Raw genomic sequence first — 21,070 nt, 5'->3', positions numbered from 1 at the left:
ACTTTATAATTTGTATTCTGATATCTTGTATTTTAATACTTTTTTTGAAACAAAAAGTTACAGCACCACAAACTGGTTTTCCCTCTAAAAAGTGACTCCATTTTGGGAACTGACCAAATACTGCAATTAACAAGAAGCAATGCTGGAAATAACAGGTTGCAGTAGCCCAGACAGGCAGCACTTACCCGGATCAGTATTTGTACTTGCATCTTGAGTTTCTGCAGGTTTTTTTCTTGTAGAAGCCATGTAATGCAAGTCTGTTGAAGTAGTGATTGCGTCTCCTACTGTGTCTAAAATGTGGTAACATGCAATAGTTATCTATAATGAATCGAAGAATTAAAATCACTGCTTTCATATATTTCTAGCCCAAAACTAAAGGCTCTAAAAATATTTTTATTTCCATTTCTGACAGAAAATTTTAACATTTCACTAAATATACTTTATGAATGATACTGAGAAAAGTTTTGCACTACCTATCTCGTGCAAACAAATGCAACTACTGAAAATTATAAAGTTAAAATCAAGGCTGAGTTTGGATTTGTAATTTTTAAACAAAACATTTTAATACATTGTACAACTGCAATTTGTTTCATATTTTAAAAGGGGTAAATATTTGTACTATGTATATCTTTGCTTTCTTTTTACTATTTTTATATGGCTTTGCAAGGCAATATTTCTCCAATGACCAATTTCAGAGAATGGGATCCTTTTTCTTCCTCTAGTAAGACTAAATATAGTGCTGAATTAATGTAATAGAAAGAAGAAAAGTCTTTCTATGGGCGTGCTCTTTTTGCAAGCTAGAAAGATTATGTTAAAAGTTAATATAACAGCTTTTAAGTTTTGTGTAATTAGCATATGCATGCAAATAAAATTGGAAGAGTAAAACACATAAAATATTGATTTAAAATTTGAAAACATTTACAATGTTCTTCTGATCAATCACATGAACCACAATCTCTGTGAACCATAGTTACTGAAATTTACCCAACACACTCTTATTCTCTTCTATTGTCTATAGAAAAAACAAAAAGCAAACTTGGAATCTATTTTCCATTATAAAGTCTATTGTCTATACTGTATATAAATAATTATAAGATTACCACTTTAAAGGAAGCTTAACATAGTGGAATTATTCTGAATTTACACACAATGGATATGAGACCTTAAATGTGCCTACAGCTCTCTCCCTACCAATCTCAAAAAAATAACTGTCCCAAAAGAGAACTTATGTTGTGTATCCTGAAAAGATTTCCTAATTTTCTGGGGAAAGATCCCATAAGCCATGATGTTGTAGTTTGTATTTTCACAGACTACAATTTTGAGTTACTACATCTTGATGTTGTGTTACTATAGGATTTTCCTTTGATATTTAAAAAAACTTCTGCTCAATTTATTTTAAGAACCACAAGTATTAAAAATACTTGTACTTACCCAGTGAAATGAAGAAATCACCTCCAAGGTAAGAGTTAGATTTTGCTTGTTGATCCTAATAAGAAAAAAAGAATAATCTTAAAAAAAAAAAAAAAGAAATTTAATCACAATTACAGGATTTCTTGATGCTGTTAACTTTCCAATATATTTCCTTTGAGTGGCAATTAAAAAAAAAAATCATTATACCTTTTCTATCCCCTTTTTTTATTGTGCTCATCCTTTCCTACTTAGTGGAATTACTGAGTATGCATCATTCTTTCCCATTATATATCTTGAGGGGGATCCCTAGTAAACTGGAAGTGACAGTAACACTATAAAAATTTCTCATTCTTCTTTGAGTGTATGAAACATGCTACCTCTGCTGTATCATAATTAGCATCTCCCAGCAATGATGAGGCTCTCCATCTGCTGTGCTGGATTGGGAAAATCTCAAAGAAAGTATGTCCAGAAATAGAGGCTGCTATTCTGGGTAGTGAACACCCTGGCTTTAAATCTGGTACTGGCAAGGATAACTCTCAAAGATGTTAAAAGATGTTAAAAAGGCCTAAGCAAACAAACAGAAAAAGTGTGCAAGTCAAAACTCAAATGAGGAAGGGTTCCTCAGTCTCAGTCAAGCAGCTGAGATGAACTGAGACCTCTTGCTCCCCATGCTGCCTCTTAAATAGTCATTTAGTCATGTGAAAAGAATAAAGCCTGGAACATCTGTCCTAGAATTACTGCTAGGCTAAAAATTTTCTCTAGCTGTTAGTGTTTGCATATACATTCACATTTTAAATGTACACACAGACAAACATCCTAAGAAAACACACAAGTTCATGTCCCAGTTTTACAAGATTTGTATCAGTAAGGCAGAAGTTATCTCCTATCTTACACATTCATACAAAGAAACAAAAAGCAAACTTGGAATCTATTTTCCATTATAAATCTCCTGTTTACAGGAAATGCAAGTATACTAATGAAAGATATATACTGTTTCTAGGGAGAACCTGGAAAAGATGTGACTGTTTTGGTTTACAGTTTGCTTCCTTGTTATGTCCCTGTTAATGTCTGAACGGAAAAAAGCAAGGGAAAAGTTATTTTTATACCCCCATCTCCAATGTATCAACCATCTCTTTATCACTAATACTGATGATGGAGTCATCGGGGCGGAAGGTCACACCTGGTTTCTTCTTTTCCTCCTCCTCTTTCATTTGTTTCTCTTCACGCCTCTTTTGTCTGTCAACACATTAATTACAAATTAAAAAAAAACAATCTGCATTTTAGCAGTAGAAATATCTATCATTGTTTTGTAATGAAAATTACTATTAAGAGATACAGACTGAAATAAAGGTAACCAGCAAATCATTTCAGAAATAGGACATAGCAAATAGTCAGGAGACAACAAACGCACTTTGAACCACACATACAGATATGAAAAATTGTCTCCTAGTTGCAAAGATGATCATTTGTAGTAGCACCTTATAAAAGCAATAGCTCCTTGAAAACATTTCCCCTTGAATGTTCTTCCTATTCTCCTGGTAAAAGCAAAAGCCCTTGATGCTCTAGTGCTATATTGCTTCTGCTGTGTCTTTACTAACATTTTCTATGCTAACCTTCTCAAACAAAATTACATCCAATCCCACTTCCTTTGAAGCTATTGTAAACCCTCCCACTGATTTCAAAGGTATAAGGTGTAGGTTACCAGTGAGTCTTTCAAAATTAAGACCCATTTTAAAAGTTTGGCTTGCCTTTTTCTGTTCTGCACATGACTTGCTTTAAATGGTTCAATGTCAGTTTTTAGTAACTGGATAGGTTCAGCTTGATCCTGTCCAGTGGAAGCATTGGGCACAGTACGATGCTCGTGGTGTTGCTCAAATGCAATGAGATTTTGAAGTGGAATGAGCGTTGGTACCTGAAAGCATTCACAGAGCAAACCAAAAATGAAACAGTGATAAAGCAGACTGGGGTGGTGGTGGTGCAATTTTTAAAATTCCATTTCTGTCCTTATCACAAAAAGGATTTATTATAGCTTTCTTTGTATGTCTGTAAATATTTACATTGTATGCATTTACATTTCTGTAAAAACAGCACTATTTTTAATCATTTTTTCTTATTTCTTGGTATTTTATACATTTTTATAAATCACTACCAGTAATTTTGGTTAGTAGCTTCTTTATGCATGCAGCACTAATTCATTGAATGTTGATCAACTACGGAACGTGGAATCAATCTAAGGTTGTTACAAACATTTCCAAGCCTGCCCTCCTGCCTCATATTGACACACCAATACAAGGTACCTTCATTCCAGATCTCTTCTGGTTGCTGTGCTGAACACTTCCAAATTCCATAATCTGGAAGCATTAACTTATTTTTGATGAATAAGAAACTGTGAAACTGGAAAAAAACCCTGCAACCTTAAAAAAAAAACACCACACATCAAATCCATTACCTTCTCTTTTCGAGGTAAATCAGCATGGAGCAATGCTATTCCTGTGTGCTGTACTGTTCCTCTGAAGTCAGTCTCCTTTTTTACAGGTTTAACAGGTATTAAAGTAGTAGTGATTGGCTGTCTTATAACTGGCAGAAGTTTAGGTACAGGATCAAGCTGCAAATGTAGTAGTGGAATACTAGCCATCTTCTCAGTGATCAGTGCTTTGTCCGTATTCACATTCTCAGAGAACTGCTGCTGAGATGAAACTTCTTGCTGTCCTTCATACTGATCTAGATTTAGAGTTCTGTGAGGTCCCTTATGTACAGTTTCTGCCCATCTTTTCTCTTTCTCATATATTTGCCTTAGGATCTTGGGGTCATACCTACTCGCATTCAAACGTGCTGTTGACTTGCTCCGTTTTCTTGGTGTATGTGATGATTGAAGGTTCCATAAAGAATCCGATGAACTCCAAGCTACTCGTGGCACTGGGGGTGGTCTAGCAAAAGCTGGTGAAATTTCTATTGGATGTAAATATGGTGGTTTGAAATGATAACCTGATTCAAGTTTAAGCAAAGGAAATCCATTTGAGTAATTTATTTTTTTTTCAGTAGGGATAAGCTTGGGTGTTTTCTGAACAATTGAGGGAGGAGCTAAGAGATGAAGTGGTTTAGCAGGTGCTGGAGAAGGTAAGTTTTGAGATGGTGGTGGAATAAATCCTGTTACAATGGAGTGGTTCTCTAATAGGCTTAAAGAAACATTCGCATCTGGATGATTCTAAATATGAAAAGCAAACAAAACAGCATTTACAGGTACATTGAAATAGAAACCACATACTAAATACGCACAAAAATGCTATAAATTCTTTTCTGCCTAAGATAATCGCTACAAAACCATTTCCCAATTTAACAGATAGGATAACATATCAGATATAGAGATTATTATTCATAAATAACACTTTGTTATACCTACTTCAGTATGGCCATTGTTGCTTTCATCTCTTAAACTATTTTTTGGTTGAAAATTAGAGATCTCAGCAGATTTTCCTTTATCTTCTTGAATGAGCAGCTGTGTTTTTAGAGAAGCATTTGCAGAACACGAAGATTTTTCAGAGTCACCGCCTTTTGCAGTGTGTGAAGGTTGGCTTCCTTCCAGACGAACAGATTGAGACTGTTGCAAAATCTGCTGCACATTTGGCAGGTTGGCAAAGGATGACTGCACTATTTGCATTAAGCTCATGAAGTTGATTTGCTGTAGCTAGGATACACACACACACACACACACACACACACACACACACACACACACAGAGTTAACACTGTGAAAAGCTTTAACACAGGTCTTGGCAAAAATTACTGTTTTATAGCTGTTGATAATCTTGTTAATATAGGTGCCAAAACAAACAACATCCCAAAGTTTCCAGGATAATTTATTTGTGTGGTTGTTTATTGAACTGGAATTTCTTTTATGAGACATAAATACCTGCCCATAGACAAGTTATGCTAAAGGCAGATATATTCCTTTACTTTTTTTCAGTGAAGTTTAAGGAAACCTAAGCCCACATAGAATAGTTTAAATATACTAATAAAAATGAATTTCTAGTATAGCTACAAAGTCATTACAGCTTCAGAATCTTTCCTAATCTATACAAATGGAGCAAACTGAGTTATGCAACCTAAAATACACTCAAACTTTTGTTATTTTATCATTCATTTTATTGAGTCAAAAGCATGTGTTAAATCTAAAATACATTTTCTCAGTAGTTATCTAGAACCGGAAATCTCTGTCAGCCACAACCAATCACAGAATACCTTAAAACCAGTAACTTTTCCTAGTGGTTGTTTTAAATAACATAGTTTAGACTGCATACATTATTTTCAACAATGAACTGCCCTCACCTGCACTAATTTAAGCATTTCATCTTGGAACATCTGCCTGACAGTTTCTGATGTGCTCAGTTTCTCTTCTGTAGGGACTTGCTTCTTGACTTCTTGCTTTTTTGTGCAAAGGGAAGCACTGGAGGCAACGCTTGACATGTTTGACACAGCAGTCAGAGAAGGCTGACTATCACTTACAGAAATCTCTCTATTACTTAAGAACAGAAGGAAAAGAACAAAACTATTAAAGACATTCTGAGTTCAGAAAACCTATACTAGGTYGTCTTAAATCAACCCAGTAAATTTTAAAGGCATTTGCATTTTTTAAAAAGCATAATTAATTTACAAGGACAATTTAATAGCTAACACAGCATAATCTTCATTGGAAAGCCTGTAAGAAATATTTTTTCTTGTAATCCCTAATACACTGAAACAAAAACAATAGTAAAGAAGCAAGACCTGTCTGATTTTTTTAGTCAAGAAATTTCCTGAAACATTACCTTTGCTAGAAATATAGGCAGAAGATGATGCTGTGACAGAAAGAGGGCTAGTTAGTCATAAAACCGAAAGCTGAGGGAAAATTGACAAGGACATTATTAGCTGACCTAAGAGAGATGGCAGAATTACTTTCACTTAAATAATTAAATGTACATTTGTCTATTTAGAAATTAAAAAAAAAGAAATTTCAGATCAGAAAGCAATTTTTAGCATTAAAATAACATGCTCCAGATCATGCAATATATTGAATTTTCTGATTACTCCTAGAAATAATTAGATCTTACAGAAGGTAAAGATTGTTAACTCAAGTAAATAAAGTACTTAAATGATGTAAAAGGGTCGGAATTTACATGACATTATAAAGAAATAAAAGGGCTTCATCGATATTATTAAAACTTGACCCAAAAGACAACTCTCTCAAGAGAGATCTTCAAGAGAGATGCTGATATTCCTAGGAGTACAGGCAACCTTTGGAGAACTCTTCACAACTGAACAGGACGGCCGCAAAGCATACCAAGAAATAAAAGTGTAAAGCAATGGCTGATGGGTAACACTGAAAAGGTTTTGCATATTTAATAGGTGTGAAGATGTACAGGAAATCACTTGGAAGACAATTAGAATGGCGTGAAGAGTTAAATTTGAAGTTTTTTGKTTTTTTTTAAGTTGACACGGAAAACTGGAGAAGGAAATGAGACTAGAGACAAGACAAATGATATCTGAAGGCATGTACACTTCAAATCTTTCTCTAAACTGAAATAACTCATAGTACAGAAGATTGCTCCAGAAGCCAAAGCCTGAGACTGACTCTCATCCCTCTTTCCAATTCCAACTTTCTCCCTATTTATACACACAAACATATGCATAATATTCCTATATAGCAGTTGCTGCTGGACATTTTTATAATTTTACAGAAGTATTATGAATATAAGTTTATAATTATAATGCTGTCTTTTATGTAACTTAATATACATTCTATAGTAATATTATATAATTATAATAATAAAAGCATTGTAATATTAAAAATGCATGCATTAGAAGTACAAACATGGAAAAGGGCACCTAAAAAGCCTACCTCAAAGTATCTTTAAATATTGTTCAGATGAGTATTTAATTACAGCTATCTTTCATGAAAGATTTACAACCTAAAGCATTCCAGAGGGCCTTACAAACGTAACGGTGGTCTTTTTTTTGTGGGGAAGTGAGTGATTATAAAAACAATAACCATGCTATAGAGGAAAATAACAACACTGTATGTCTTCTGTGAATTATAATCAGAACTAAAATATAGCAATGATATTGGGACTATCTAGTTCAACTACTTTTACTGAGAGGGTTATAAACATCTATAGAAAGCAACTGTTCTTTTTTTATGTAAAGGAAAGCAGTTCATAATGTCCTTTTTAATGTTAGAGCTGTCATGATTCAGTTTGGAACCAGGAAACAGGAGTGCCACTCCTCTTGAAATTCAGTAGCTCTGAATTGCTAGTTTAACATGTTTGATTCATATGATATTCTGGACAGCCTGTGAGAATACATGACCTTCAAGGATTACAGCACAAAGAGGTTTGAGGAAAGGCTATTTAGTAGTACAATCTGCAGGTACATACACTATAGTTGCAAGTATTTTGTAATCTGTTGTAAATGATTAAATCTATATATAATGTCACTTAACACTGAAGATTTAAAAGGAGCAGCCCACATAAAACATTACAGGTTTTTCTTACCTGAGAACTTCCGCATCTTGTTCTAAATAGAGTGAATGAGGAATGATACTAGTAACCGTCTCAGTCATGCTATAAAGAAAGAAAAATATGAGTATTGCAAATATTACAATAATTTGCTATGCTACTTATCTTCATTTTATATTTTTATAAATAAATATACATACACATGTATGTATATGTGCATGTGTGTACACACATACACACATAAATCCTTCTGAAAAAAATATTATAATTAAAGCATAAGATAAATTATCTGAAAGCCACCTAATTTATTCAGAGCTATACTGATAATTTCTTCTATTACTGCATTACACTGCAATTTGAGCTGCAAATATTGACATTCTTGTTTTGTCTCCCTAGCAATGAGAAACTGACTCAAACAAAAGCAATGAATAGGTTCTGGCTGTTTACACAAACAGCAGGAAATAGAGAGTTTGATCTGAGAAGAGAAAATTCAGTTAAAGCAATACTGTTAATATGATTACAATCTGCATTCCTAAAAAAGAAAAACTAAAGAAACCTCTGAGGGGCATGTTATGTGCAGTCATTTTTGTTTCTTTCAAAACAAAAATATATCAGCTTAAAATAGTAGAAAAGTCTTTCTAAAATTAGGCCATTTTTAACAAACATTACACATACACAGCAGTATTTACTTATATGCTATCACAATTAGTAAGACTTTCTAAATATCATGACACTGAGGACACTGTATATCAGGGGAGAAGGTTTTATCAATACAAACAAATTAGGTGGATTCAAGAAGAAAGCTAACTGAAATAATAAGTTGACATTTTTCTATCATTAAAATGAAATATAACCTCTTATCCACCCAGTACCTTGGTAAGCTATTTAAAATATGTTAGAGTACATGTGAAATAGAAGGTGACTGAAATTCTGTTTCAAACTATGAGTTTGTTGTTATAAACAATAGGGAGAACCCACAGAGACTAGACTGAATTTCAATAATCAATAAAACCACTTAACTTTCTAAACAAAGTTAACAGAGAAAGTAAAACAACAACAAACAATCTCTCACCCATTCTGTTCAGCCTTTCTTTTCTCCGATTTTTCCACTCTTTGGTCTTCCTGTGGACATTCTACATCTGAAATGGGGATGGGCTGGAATATAAAAATATGGATCTGAACTTGTATATTTTTACACTGTTACCCTTCTGCTTCAATAAAGTATTATTCTAATAGCTAATGGCAAACATTGCACCAGTCACTCAAAAAAATTCTAATGGAAAATTAATCTAAATAACCTACTTTTCAGAGGACAGCTAGACATATAGAAAAACAGAAGAAATCCTAATGTTTAATCTGAGCAATTTTTTTAAAAGTCATAATAATGAGTTGTGGTTTGTTGGTTTTTTTTTTTAATTTGTATCCATATAGTGCCCTTGAATTACACTCTGCTAATCTCATACCGTCACGCTAAGGACCAAAACATGGAAACAACCGTATTATGAACAAACTAATTAAAAATTAAGAAACTGAAACAAACACAGGGTTTTACACATCACACAGATTCACTGCTTTGAAGCAAAATGCATTGTAGAATTGAAGACCACAATGCATTTACTATTTCTAATCCTATTAACTACACTGAATCTAGAGTACCACAGGGAAGTAAACTAATGTTATTGAAGTTCACATTTCAATATAATAACCCATAGCCAATCTCAAAGAAGAGAGACTTATGACTGAAGATGACGCATGAGAAGGCAGCTCACTTACAGAACCAGACTAAGTTTTCAGATAGGAGGAGCTTTATACATTTAACTTAAAAATAAGCAAACAAACAAGTAGTAGAGTCATTACTTAATCACACTGTGACAACTTGTGTATGTATACGTGCCTTTATAACCACATATATTTATATATATAATACCATATATATTATAATGTATTTTTATATATTGTTTATATAGGCATATACACATTTAGTTTTACAGATATTGAATCAGTTTTTCAGAAGTGCTCACAGCAGATCTAGTTTTACTATTGTTGAATTACTTGTGACTTTTATCATGGATTTAAGTAGGGATAAGTTCTATGCAAGATGATAACTTGCCTTTCCTCTTTCATGTTCTACAGGCTTGATTCTGACAGAGCTATTAGAGCTTTTTGGAATTTCAAATGGCTCCTCTGCGAAACAAACACAGTTATAAATCAGCAAACTACATTACATACAGCATTGTTATGTGATGAACTGCTCATATTCGTCCACTTTTCCCCCGAAGAGGAAAAAAGGGGTTGAAAGACCTTTCAGCAAATTCAAAATGCATATTATTACTAGTAGATGACACATGTGCCAGAAGAAACAAAGCTTATTCTCTGAAACTATCTTAAGTTTTCAGAGTGGGAATATGATAAATTTAACTCACTTCTTGAGCACACTCAACTCTTACAATTTTCAAATCATATTTTACATAGCCTTCATGAATATTTTGTAATGAAAGTCTCTATACCAAATCTCTATACCAAAAAAAGTTACATAAATGCACAAGTGATCAGAAAAAGTACTGAGAAAGCAAATGTATAAAATTAAACTAGAATCTAAAACTGATAAAATAGTAATTTCAACAGAACAACAAAAGCTTTCTTCCATTTCTGATTAAATAAAACAAAGGGCAAACAAAACAAAAAGAGGAACATATAATCCTACTCAGGCAAAATTCTTATTACTTAATAGGTCAGACCATATTAAAAGGATATAGCATAAAAACAAACCTTCACTTTCTGATGTTGCATCTAACTCCTCCTGAAGAAATGGTCCCTCTTCATTAAGATCTTCAATCATATGAGGTACAGAATAATTCTCATGATTAATTTCCTTCTTAAAATAATTCGACTTTGTAGACATTCTGGTAATTGGAATTACAAAAGGTAATTAAAAATAGAAAAAAGGTAACTATCTGATTTAGTAGGAGTATACTGTTCTTCCCAGATCGCAGGCTAGTGTATAATTGTAGCATAAGTACTGGTGGGATATAATCAGCGCTCACATAAAATTAATCTCTGAATTTCATTTAAACCAAGATTAACTTTTTTTGGTATAGCTGTAATATTTTTATTAACAGTAATGGTCCAGTGTTTCAGATGGGCTGTATCCTGGAAAACGTAACCAACACATACAATTTACCAAAAAGAAAATGGAAAGCCAAATCTGCACCACGGATTTGAAAATATCTGGCTTAGATTATGCTCATCTCCCTCACAGAAACTTCCTTTGTTTAAAAAATACTGTTGCCAGAGAAGTCACATCAGTATCTTAGAATATTAATACCAAAGATCTTTTGTTTCTTTGCTTACAGAGTGTGAGATGTAAAGAAATATCACAAAGCACTTCATGCTGTGGACTCTCCATCTTTGGAGGAGTTCAAGATATTAACAAATATTCACTCCCTTTTCCGCCTATTTTTCTCATACGCACATATGTGAACATAGCTACATTACAAATCCAGGGGTGGGGAGAAATGTTGTGAACTCTCATCTCAACATAATGAAAACTACACTGAAGAGGGTGAAATTTATCTGAATTATCTGAGAACCTTGATATCAATTATAAGAGAAACCTTGATCCCATTTCCACATTACTAACTTTATGAACAATCACATTTATAAACAAATCATGTTATAAACAAATCACTTCATTATGCATGTTACGTCATTTTCTAAATAGGGTTATGTGTGTTGATGAGTCATATTTTATCTCCTTTTCTTTATCTCAAGAGTAATGTTAGGTCTCACTCCTGAATTTCTATAAAAAGTGAAGTCTTATAACAATGATGTGACAATATGCAAAACTTCCAGCTTGCAACACTGTTAATGCTAACAGTGTTTAAGAGAGAGCCTAAGATTTTTTCTGAATGTCATTAAAAGTGACATGAGCACAGAACAAAATCACCAAAATCATTAATACCTGGCATTTCCTGAAAATTTTGTATTGTAAAATTGGTTGATTATTTGAGAAGACACAATGGCATGCAATTTTATGAGGCATGATAAAAATCTGGATTCGCTTTCATGAAGTTGGTAACAGGTACCACAGTATAGAAAAGAACACCTTAAACGTTCCAGTGGAATAACTAACTTATACAGATACTTAAGAACAGGTTATATTTAATTTCTACAGATCATGTTTTGGGAATAACATCTAGTAATGTAACAGCCTATTTCAAGCAGCTGTAAAGGATAGGTACGTGAAATCAGAATTTGGCTTTATATTCAAAATAAATAATGTGTATAGCATATCACAATAGTTGGACTCTCATACTGATGTCCTGCTTAGCTGAGGAATTATGATCAACTGGAGTTCTTAGGTTAAAAATAAAAAATTACCCCAAACCACTTTCACAGAGGTCATCACAGGGTTTTACACTCTGGACATCAAGTGGAGGATCTGCCAACGCAAAACAGCCTTCATCTGTGCTACTTTCTTTCTCTATCTTAGGTTGTGCTTCTGATAGGGATGCAAATTCTTTCAAATACTGATTACCTGGATGCTATAAAAAGAAAAAAAGAAAAACATTTTTAAAAAGTTACTTGATATTTATAAAAAACCTGTTATTTCATATGGTATGTTTATGCTTAACTTCATATAATTTTCTCTATTACAGAGCTGAGAAATTCTGGATTTACAGTTGCCTGTAGAAGCTGAGTTTTGCCCCTTTTTGCACTAAGTGAAGCAAGGGTCCTTTGACTTATCTGAAGGAATTATAAAATATCACTTATCATTGTTAATATGTGACAATTTAATATACTCTATACAAAGAAATACAAAAATATTTGGCCTTCTGCACCATTAAGAAAACTTGGTTTTAAACTACTAAATTATTATCACTGAAGACAGTCTAAAAGGCAAAGAAAAACTTACCTAATTGTGCATAATGAGAAACATGTACAACATTTTGGCAGTAAGTTGTAAATAAAATACAGGTGACACTTGTCAGAAAACAGAAAATGCAAATCAAAAACAAGACAAAATCTCTTGATTTGTGAGGAAAATCTTCTCAAAAAAACCCCCTTTCAATTTAGCAGATATAGAGGAAAAAGGGTCCAGCTGCCCCCAAATATAAAGTAACACTGCATCATATTCTTCTGATGAATTTTTTCTTTTATATTAACACACATTCTGCAATTCTGTTTAAAAATGTTAATTCAAAACTCACTTTTCACCAACACTTCAGTCTGACTGCATCTGTACTGACTTCTGAAGACAAATACATCAAAATTCAGGTCTCCTCAGAGAAAATATTTTGTGATTAATCATCTTGTTTTTTCATATTCTGCTATCTCCAATTCTATCTTTTTTCAAAGATGATGTCCAGAACTAGATACAATAATTTAACATTTAAGCATTTGCTCAAGTACTGTGGTATCTAGATAAACAAGTTAGATTTTAAAGAGGACTTTCACCTCCATCCAACATCTTCCTACAGAACTTCAGTGTTCCTGGAATGTTTTCGTTTTCTTAGCAACCCCTAAAGGAAAAGCTATTACTCAATACTGTGTTTTACTGAGAACACAACTATGAAATAAAAGATATAATGTATTATGTTCTTTATTGGCATAAATAACTCACACATTTCACTGACACTTCCCCATCCTCTTTCTTACCTTGAATTTTATACTTCTTGCTTGTGATCCATCATTGTACAGCTGTTCTAAAAGCCATAAGGAAGTAAGGACAGCAGCTGCTGAGGTTTTCACATGTATCATTGGGAGATTCTCCTCTAATGAGTCTTGTTTATTAGAACCACAGAGCAGTCTTTTATCAGACCATCTGATCATCCACTCAAGCAATCTGGCTATATTGCTAAATTTACCCATCAATTCTATAGCTACTTCATCTCCTGGTACAATATCAAGCATATGAATAGTTTTGTAAATGTATTTAGAAGTGACTGGAATTTGTGAGCTAGAGAAAGTATGGTTGGGAAAGGCTTGGCTTGCTGGTGCAACAGTTACTCCTTGACTACCATCCTGAGCTCTGTAAATTGACTTGTGTTTTAAACCAAATAATCCTTTATCAAGTCCTTTCATTAAGTTGTGCTCAGAAGATTCTGGTGATTCTGTTGACTGTACAATGGAAACAGACACTTGATTTTCCAAAACATTTTGGTTTTCATTATGGACAGAAACTGTTTCAGGATTGCTAGATGCCAGGGTGACAGTATAGCAAGACCCTGCTCTAAACACACTTTGGCTTCCTGTTTTGCCTTGTCGACGTTTTAGTGTTGTATGAACATCAAAAAGGAGAGAGTTTAATTCGTGGTCTCTAAGAAGTCCAGAAAAGCTAGTAAGAAATGGAATTCCAAGGTCACTGCAATTTATCAGGTCTCTCTCAAGAACATAACTCAAAAAGAGTTCTAAGAAAATAACATATTCATCATCATCACGTTCAAATTCCCATGCACCGACTACAGGCAAATGACACTGATTATGCAGGTTCTTTCTATGTACTTTTTCTTTATGTTTTGTTTTCCAGTTAAGAGTTCTTATCGTACAGGTAGTATTCTTGCTACTTATTTCTCCTCCTCTCTTAGGTTCATTATCCCTATAAGACAACAAACAAACAGAAGTATAGATAACTCCAGAATTACACGAAAAAAAATACATAAATGCAACATTACTCCTCCTTTTTTCTCTATTGTTAAAAATTGGAAACTAACAAAAGCAAGTTTACATTAATACAATTTTAGGTGGCAAATAAATCATCACATGCAAAACACCTAGCTCTCACATGGCAGTAACTCAGCAGTATCATATATGAATTTGATCATAGCTAATAATTTAAACTTCATGAACAGATATTGCATAGTAAGTGATATAACATTGGCAGTCCTAAGATTAAAGCCTTCTAGTAACAGGTAATTTGATAAATGACAATTATCCTATTTGGTGAAAAAGCTACTTGAACAATAAAAGAAAACCTTTTCCCCCATCTCACAGCTTCCTGTTGCCAGTTTCTTCATACCTTTGAGGTGAAGGTGTTTGATCTCTTGCTTCTTCAGAAAGCAAAGCATCAGAAAGTGTATCTACTGTTTCAGCATCACTATATACCTGAGGATTTCCAAGATCAGTAAGTGTGCTTCTGCTTAGACTAGTCCCTAATGAGAATCTGTCATAACCATGTGCCTCATCATCTGCTGCTCCCTCTTCTGCTGGCTCCCAAATATTAATTTCAATGGGGCCTATGTTCCTCATTACACGTTTCAAGGCCTTCACTCTCACTTTTTCAGCAGCCTGTATAACATGAGGCATCATTTCTYCACTATTGGGACCTAAACAAAGAAAGAGAGACAAGTGATTTTAAATGGAAACTCCTCTGTTTTGACTTATTCTAATTAAGACATGAATAAATTATAAATAAACATAAATTATGTGTCATTAAGAAATGCAGACTGCAGCAACTGTGATGAAGAGAAAAAACACCATCAACTCTGAAGTCATGATATTCTGTTATTGGTACAGACGTATCAGAAAGAAAACACAATCTGTCACAAAACTTTCTCAAAGTTGCGCAAATGAAAGCTACAATAACTGTTTTACATGAGATATGAAAGATGGAATTGTCACAAGTAAGGTAAATCAATAAGTAGGGTAAAAAAGGAAGGAAGTTCGTTTAGTATTTCCTGAAGAAGGATGCATGTTACCTTTAACAATACAGTGTCTGAGCTGCTGCTGAAGAGCATGATATTTATCTCTTAGCGGAACCCTTACATCTTCAGAATTAGGAAACGCTTTTACCAGAATTTCTGCCACCTGCACAAAATAAAGTATCTTTTCAAGTAACTGACAGAGAAGTAAATTTTAATCCCAATAGAATTTGCACCGCCAAAAAGTCTGAAAGGTAGCATTTACAGGGAGAGGAAAAACTTGAGACAATCTCTACTGCTTTTGTTTTAGCTTTAGTTTCTTTTACCTTTTTGATTGGTGGCAATTCTCCAAGAAGACTCAAAATTACATCTTGAACTAATTCTTCAACATTCATGAACCTGCAGAAAGGAAGCATTCGACAAGCCCATTCCACTGCATTCAGACAATGCTCAACTGTAGAGGCATCATACTCATTCTCCTTAAGATCCTAAAAAGGAGTTGCTATATAAACATTAATTGGTACGAACAATAAATTTCAGCTAAATTATTCACACACTTTAATTTTTAATGATTCTTCCCTAGCTAATAGAAAATAGAAAGTTAATTGCCAGTGAGAAAAGAATACACTGCCAGGATATAGGATTAAGGTTGTAACTGACTATAACTTGAAAAACACTCTGCTGAAGAGCCAACTTGAAGTCATTTAGAGTAAAACCTAAAGATTTAAGAGGATCATAAACTCTTCCTTAGAGGCAACATAATGAAGCCAGCTGAGAGGCCTTTAGCATGGATTAATTTATTTTGAAGCAGTCAGTGTTTTGCATTTGACTGTCACAAAAAGCACAGAAAAATCAGAATATTATACTATTTGAAAGAGCCATCTTTTTTATTTGAAGCTTGATTTTTCTGATGAAGAGAAATTTGGGACTCATTTTTAAAAGGAAACAACTCTTTGCTGAGGTCTGCAGAGTTAATATACATGGGACAAAATCAACATCCACGCTGTCACAGGAAATACAACAAATATTATATGCCACTAGTTTCTTCCTTCTTCCTTGACTTCTGACATCAGTTGATGAGTTTAGAAATAGAGAAAACATCATTAAATTTTAACATCTTTCATTGTTTTTTTTTGAACATACCAAAGACCCAACCTTGATCGTAGAACTTGCACCACGCAAAGAAAGATAGTACATTAAATATACGTGGGTCAGGAAACACCCAAAATAACTTAATGAAGAAAAATATAAAAGGAGTAAATACTTTAGCTAAATAACAAATGCAGAAAATATGGCAGTTCTGGCAGCATGTCTATTTAATTACCGAAGTTAAATACCAAGCCAAAGACCAACAGAAATACCATTAGAAAGATGTACTTCACATGAACTGCATTATTCTGTGGCATCATATACTTGCTACACATTATTTCACTATGTTAATATTGTCCTACTAAGCAAATAAGAGTCCTCAGCACAAAATTACAGCAAGTCTTTACAATTCATCTTACAGTTCTATGCTGTTACAATATACCTTTACTATATTAGTAACATAATTACCTTACGATTATTCATATTTTCTCTTGCAGCTTGGTACCGCCTACAATTCTCCGATAATCTTTCACGAACATGAAACATCCAACACAATGCACACAGTTCTCTGAAGCAGCCTATAAGAGAAACATGCAATGTGGTGAGAAGTTCTATTTAAATAAATGAAATAACACAGTTTGAGATTTCTAGCTTGAGGAAAGGAATTAACATTACTTATCTTAACAGTAATTAAAGAGAAAAAGCCTTATCCTTGATGTTTCTATAGTATCCCACAGCTAGAGCTCTGCACTCAGTGTTCCACTTAGTGTCCCACATAGTGTTCACCTTTCACATCTGTCAGATCTAACAAAAAACAATCTAGAACAGGAACTTTTGGATTAAGAATCTGGTAACTAACAGAATTAAAAGCTAGAAACAGAAAGTGTTTCTGCAGATGTTGCAGTGTAACATTTCAGGCCAATTAGAGTTTCTTTGTATCTGCAGATTCTCTTGTGGTTTTTTTCAGCTATGAATTAGTCTATTTTATTGCATACAGACCTAAAATTTTACAGGAAATATCATCAAACTGATGGTCTCCAGAAGATGCTGGCCTATTGAATACAGTAGGGAAATTGGAATAACGAAACAAACTCTCTGGAAATGGACTCAGTGAAGGCAGAGATCCTTTCATTCGAATCTATAGATAAAACAAAAAAGTAAAATAATTCCTAGATTTTAATTATTTAAATATAGTTTACCAATTTGTACCTGTATCTACAAATTAGAAATTTAATTCAGCCTTTCATTTACATGTCAAAATTGAAATAAAACAAATCAATTGAAGTTTTGTACATATCGCTACTAAAGTAAAGCCTCTCGGTTATTAGCAGAACATTGTCAAGATCCGTAGAATTCCCTTAAGCTTACTTTCCTTTTTCTTCAACTCAGTATTCTAAAAATTAATTTAAAGGAATATGTTTAGTATGAGCTATGGTACCTAGAATGCTTTTGTCTACGTGGTAATCACGCATACCATGAAATATCTGAGCAATAATGTATTAGAGAAACTAAGCCTACAGTTACGTGGCCACTTAAATCCAGCACAGTCCAGGCCGCTGTCACCTAAGGCAGACTGGCTTCCCCTCCACTTTCAGCTGCTACTTCTCACCACATGCCTGTGCCAGCATTAAGCGTTTGTGTAGCCATGCAGTGAGCAAAAAGAGGTAAATACCTATTTGTCAGCCAGAGCAGTTCCTGATCCAGCTCTGTGCCAGAGGGCCCATAAGCCCTGTGCTTTACCGTAAGTGAGCATCAGCTTCTCTATTACATATTCAAACCTTAATGATCTGGAACACACCTCCAGTAATAGCAGTTCTACCTCCCAATTAAAATGAGCTTGTTTCTTTCAAATGGAGGCACTTACATGGTGGACCTCACAAAGAAGTAAGTTTGTACTTTATCAAGCAGGTACATAAAGAAATGTAAAAGGAGACACTTTTATGAAGTAGACACCCTGCATCTTTAGGTTCTGGCTTCCTGAAAGAGCTGAACATGGAGTATAAAACTATGGACGAAGATATGTAAAAAAAACACCTGACATCAACAGAATCAAGATGAGGCTGAATAATCCTGCAATGCCTCCCGAATCAGTAATATCTACTAGTGATAATCAAGTTACAAATAAGCAAGTTTATTGCTTACTTTTTGCATAACTTTTCTTGCCCTCTTCAGTTGTGCAATATACCACTGTGCTGCAGGGCAGGAACAACGAGCAGCCCGAAAGAGCAAGATAATTCGCTGCAGAACTCCTGACACTTTCTGACGACTTTCCCTCTCAATTTTTAGAAGAATATCATTGCAATCTTCCTGAAAAATGCAAAATCCAAGCAGAAAACAACACGGCCAAAAATTAGAAAGGATATAAACAATAAGGAATCTGACTTAAATACCATTTCTGCACCTCATCCTCTTTAGAGCACAATTCTTTATGGGAAAAACGGAAAGAGGCATACATAGTTTCTTATCAGTCTGGTGCTACTTAAGTGAACATGGAAAAAAAAATTAGACAGAAAAAAAATAAACTTCAAGGAACCAGACTATAGGTCAAGATCATTTTATAAATACATTCAAACTAGTACCTGAAAAACTCCTACCACACATGCTTACTTCACTGAGAGAAGCTGGCTGAGGACAGTACAATGGTGGTGCTGGAAGATAAAGCCCATCAGGAACTAAACCACACAGCTTTCTGCCAAGATCCTTGCCAGAATCCATCAAAAGCTGAAACATCTCTGAGAGAATATCAGCATCTGCCATAACAGCAGCTTTCAGTAGCTCCTGCACTGAACTATAAAGAACATTTGCATCTTCTTCTTCAATGGGATCTATAAAATATTAAGGACAGAAACTGATAAATTAACTGACTCAATTAATACATGCCCTTCATTTTGAAATTATGAAGCTTTCTTATCATAATTCACATTCATCTATTACAATTTAAACATCTTGCTGCCTTGCTTTAAGATAAGTTTTCTCACAATTGAAAATAATATTTAATTAATTTTAGTACTTTGCCACATTAAGGAAAAACTATTGCCTTTCTGGACAGAGAGTCGAACTTTTCAGCCAACCATTTGTTTGGGATAAAGCTCTGGCAAATCATTCTCATCCAACAGGCATAAATTGTACATGTCATTAATGACCATAACAATTATTTTATCAGTGAGCATGATCAAGGACAGGGAATTATGGTGGCTTTTTGTTTGTTTGTTTTTAAATATATCATCTCATTTTCTTCTCATTTCCTAGAAGTAGCAGGACCTTTAATACACATCATCAATTGATTCTTGAAATTTATATACTACTATAGTGCTCTGCTTCTATATGTACTCCTACTGCTTTTCTTGAAATAATCTATTTTGCCAAGTCTCTTCAGTACCTCTATACTTATAAATGGTGATATATATTGTGTGTGCRTGCATGTGTGCGAGTGTTTTAAAAACAAAATCCTTGGAAATGAGTACAAAAGAAGAAACTACATAGTGTTTGGAATCTGGCTTAGATAAGGATTAACATGGCATCCACATGCTGACAGGCAACTAAAATACTGCTTCCAAACACACACACAAAAAAGAGTAAGGAATAGGGATTATACCAGTAAACTTTCTGTAAGATGAAAATAAGGACAGGTTGATCTAGTTAGGGGGGAAATTTTAGCAGTAAAGGAAAGGCAAAAATTAAAGAACATCATTGTGTAACTAATTTTAATAAAAGTGTGATTTATTTCAGGGTGTTGTTTCTGTCTTAATGAAGTGTCAGTTCTTCCAAAATGAAGTTAACATCTGTCAATCTCTTACTTGACTATATCTGATAAGTACAAAGAAGGGACTATTATACAGCCTTATAAAAATTACAAAGCACAGTGTAAGAAAAACTTTTGGTTGCAAGCCATGAATGAAGCTGTAATGTTCTCCCCAGACTGCCAAACAAGAATGATAACAGGATCTATTTTTGGACTGATAAAAGCCCAAACCCAAAAGTACATAGAAGGTAAAGTATTTGCATACATTATAATAGTAACACACATGCTGGTGAAGAAGAGATACTTGTTTCTTTTTAAGGCAATTTATAACATGTAATATGGAGTGATATAACATGAAGAATAAACAATTTTATTTATAATTTTATGTACCTGTAAACTGTTTGTATTTAATACTTCCCTCATTTGCTGTTTCAGAAGTAACTGGTTGTCCTAACAAAGAATGTAACTTTTCCTGAAAAGTCTGTGCTGGTGATAAGCTTAACGGCAGATGACACTCCATCTTTTTCAATCTGAAAGTGTACCAAGAAACTGTTCATTAAAAACAAAGTAAAAACCATAGAGAATCTAACCAAACTCTGTAAAATGATTAATGTAAGTAACAGTAACTAACTGTAATGTGTTAGGTCCTACAACTATGAAAGATTTGGAGATACAAATTTTCGAAGCAAAGAATATGC

The 21,070-nt window shown here is 33.8% G+C and overlaps 1 protein-coding gene across 3 annotated transcripts in view; it reads right to left on the bottom strand.

The window, feature by feature from the left end:
• CPLANE1 (ciliogenesis and planar polarity effector 1) overlaps window positions 1–21,070 on the bottom strand; it is a 57,429-nt gene that overhangs the window by 16,530 nt on the left and 19,829 nt on the right. For 2 of the 3 annotated variants that reach the window (XM_026087192.1, XM_026087193.1), the window contains exons 18-38: window positions 20,763–20,902; window positions 19,238–19,455; window positions 18,773–18,937; window positions 17,630–17,768; window positions 17,099–17,208; window positions 15,868–16,029; window positions 15,599–15,707; window positions 14,920–15,226; window positions 13,560–14,499; window positions 12,282–12,445; window positions 10,671–10,804; window positions 10,012–10,085; window positions 8,974–9,056; window positions 7,938–8,006; window positions 5,737–5,929; window positions 4,811–5,095; window positions 3,860–4,615; window positions 3,159–3,322; window positions 2,517–2,646; window positions 1,432–1,486; window positions 186–290 (exon numbers count right to left, since the gene is read on the bottom strand). In XM_026087192.1, the coding sequence (XP_025942977.1) occupies window positions 186–290; window positions 1,432–1,486; window positions 2,517–2,646; window positions 3,159–3,322; window positions 3,860–4,615; window positions 4,811–5,095; window positions 5,737–5,929; window positions 7,938–8,006; window positions 8,974–9,056; window positions 10,012–10,085; window positions 10,671–10,804; window positions 12,282–12,445; window positions 13,560–14,499; window positions 14,920–15,226; window positions 15,599–15,707; window positions 15,868–16,029; window positions 17,099–17,208; window positions 17,630–17,768; window positions 18,773–18,937; window positions 19,238–19,455; window positions 20,763–20,902 (4,502 nt within the window). Of the gene's footprint in view, window positions 1–185; window positions 291–1,431; window positions 1,487–2,516; window positions 2,647–3,158; window positions 3,323–3,859; window positions 4,616–4,810; window positions 5,096–5,736; window positions 5,957–7,937; window positions 8,007–8,973; window positions 9,057–10,011; window positions 10,086–10,670; window positions 10,805–12,281; window positions 12,446–13,559; window positions 14,500–14,919; window positions 15,227–15,598; window positions 15,708–15,867; window positions 16,030–17,098; window positions 17,209–17,629; window positions 17,769–18,772; window positions 18,938–19,237; window positions 19,456–20,762; window positions 20,903–21,070 lie in introns of all 3 variants that reach the window. The other variant, XM_026087191.1, reaches the window with a different exon arrangement.

The sequence above is a fragment of the Apteryx rowi genome, unplaced genomic scaffold (assembly GCF_003343035.1).
Source record: "Apteryx rowi isolate R43461 unplaced genomic scaffold, aptRow1 scaffold_71, whole genome shotgun sequence".
NCBI classification, from domain to species: Eukaryota; Metazoa; Chordata; class Aves; order Apterygiformes; family Apterygidae; genus Apteryx; species Apteryx rowi.
Note: the sequence above shows the minus strand (reverse complement) of the source record. Positions and strands in the feature narration are given on the sequence as shown.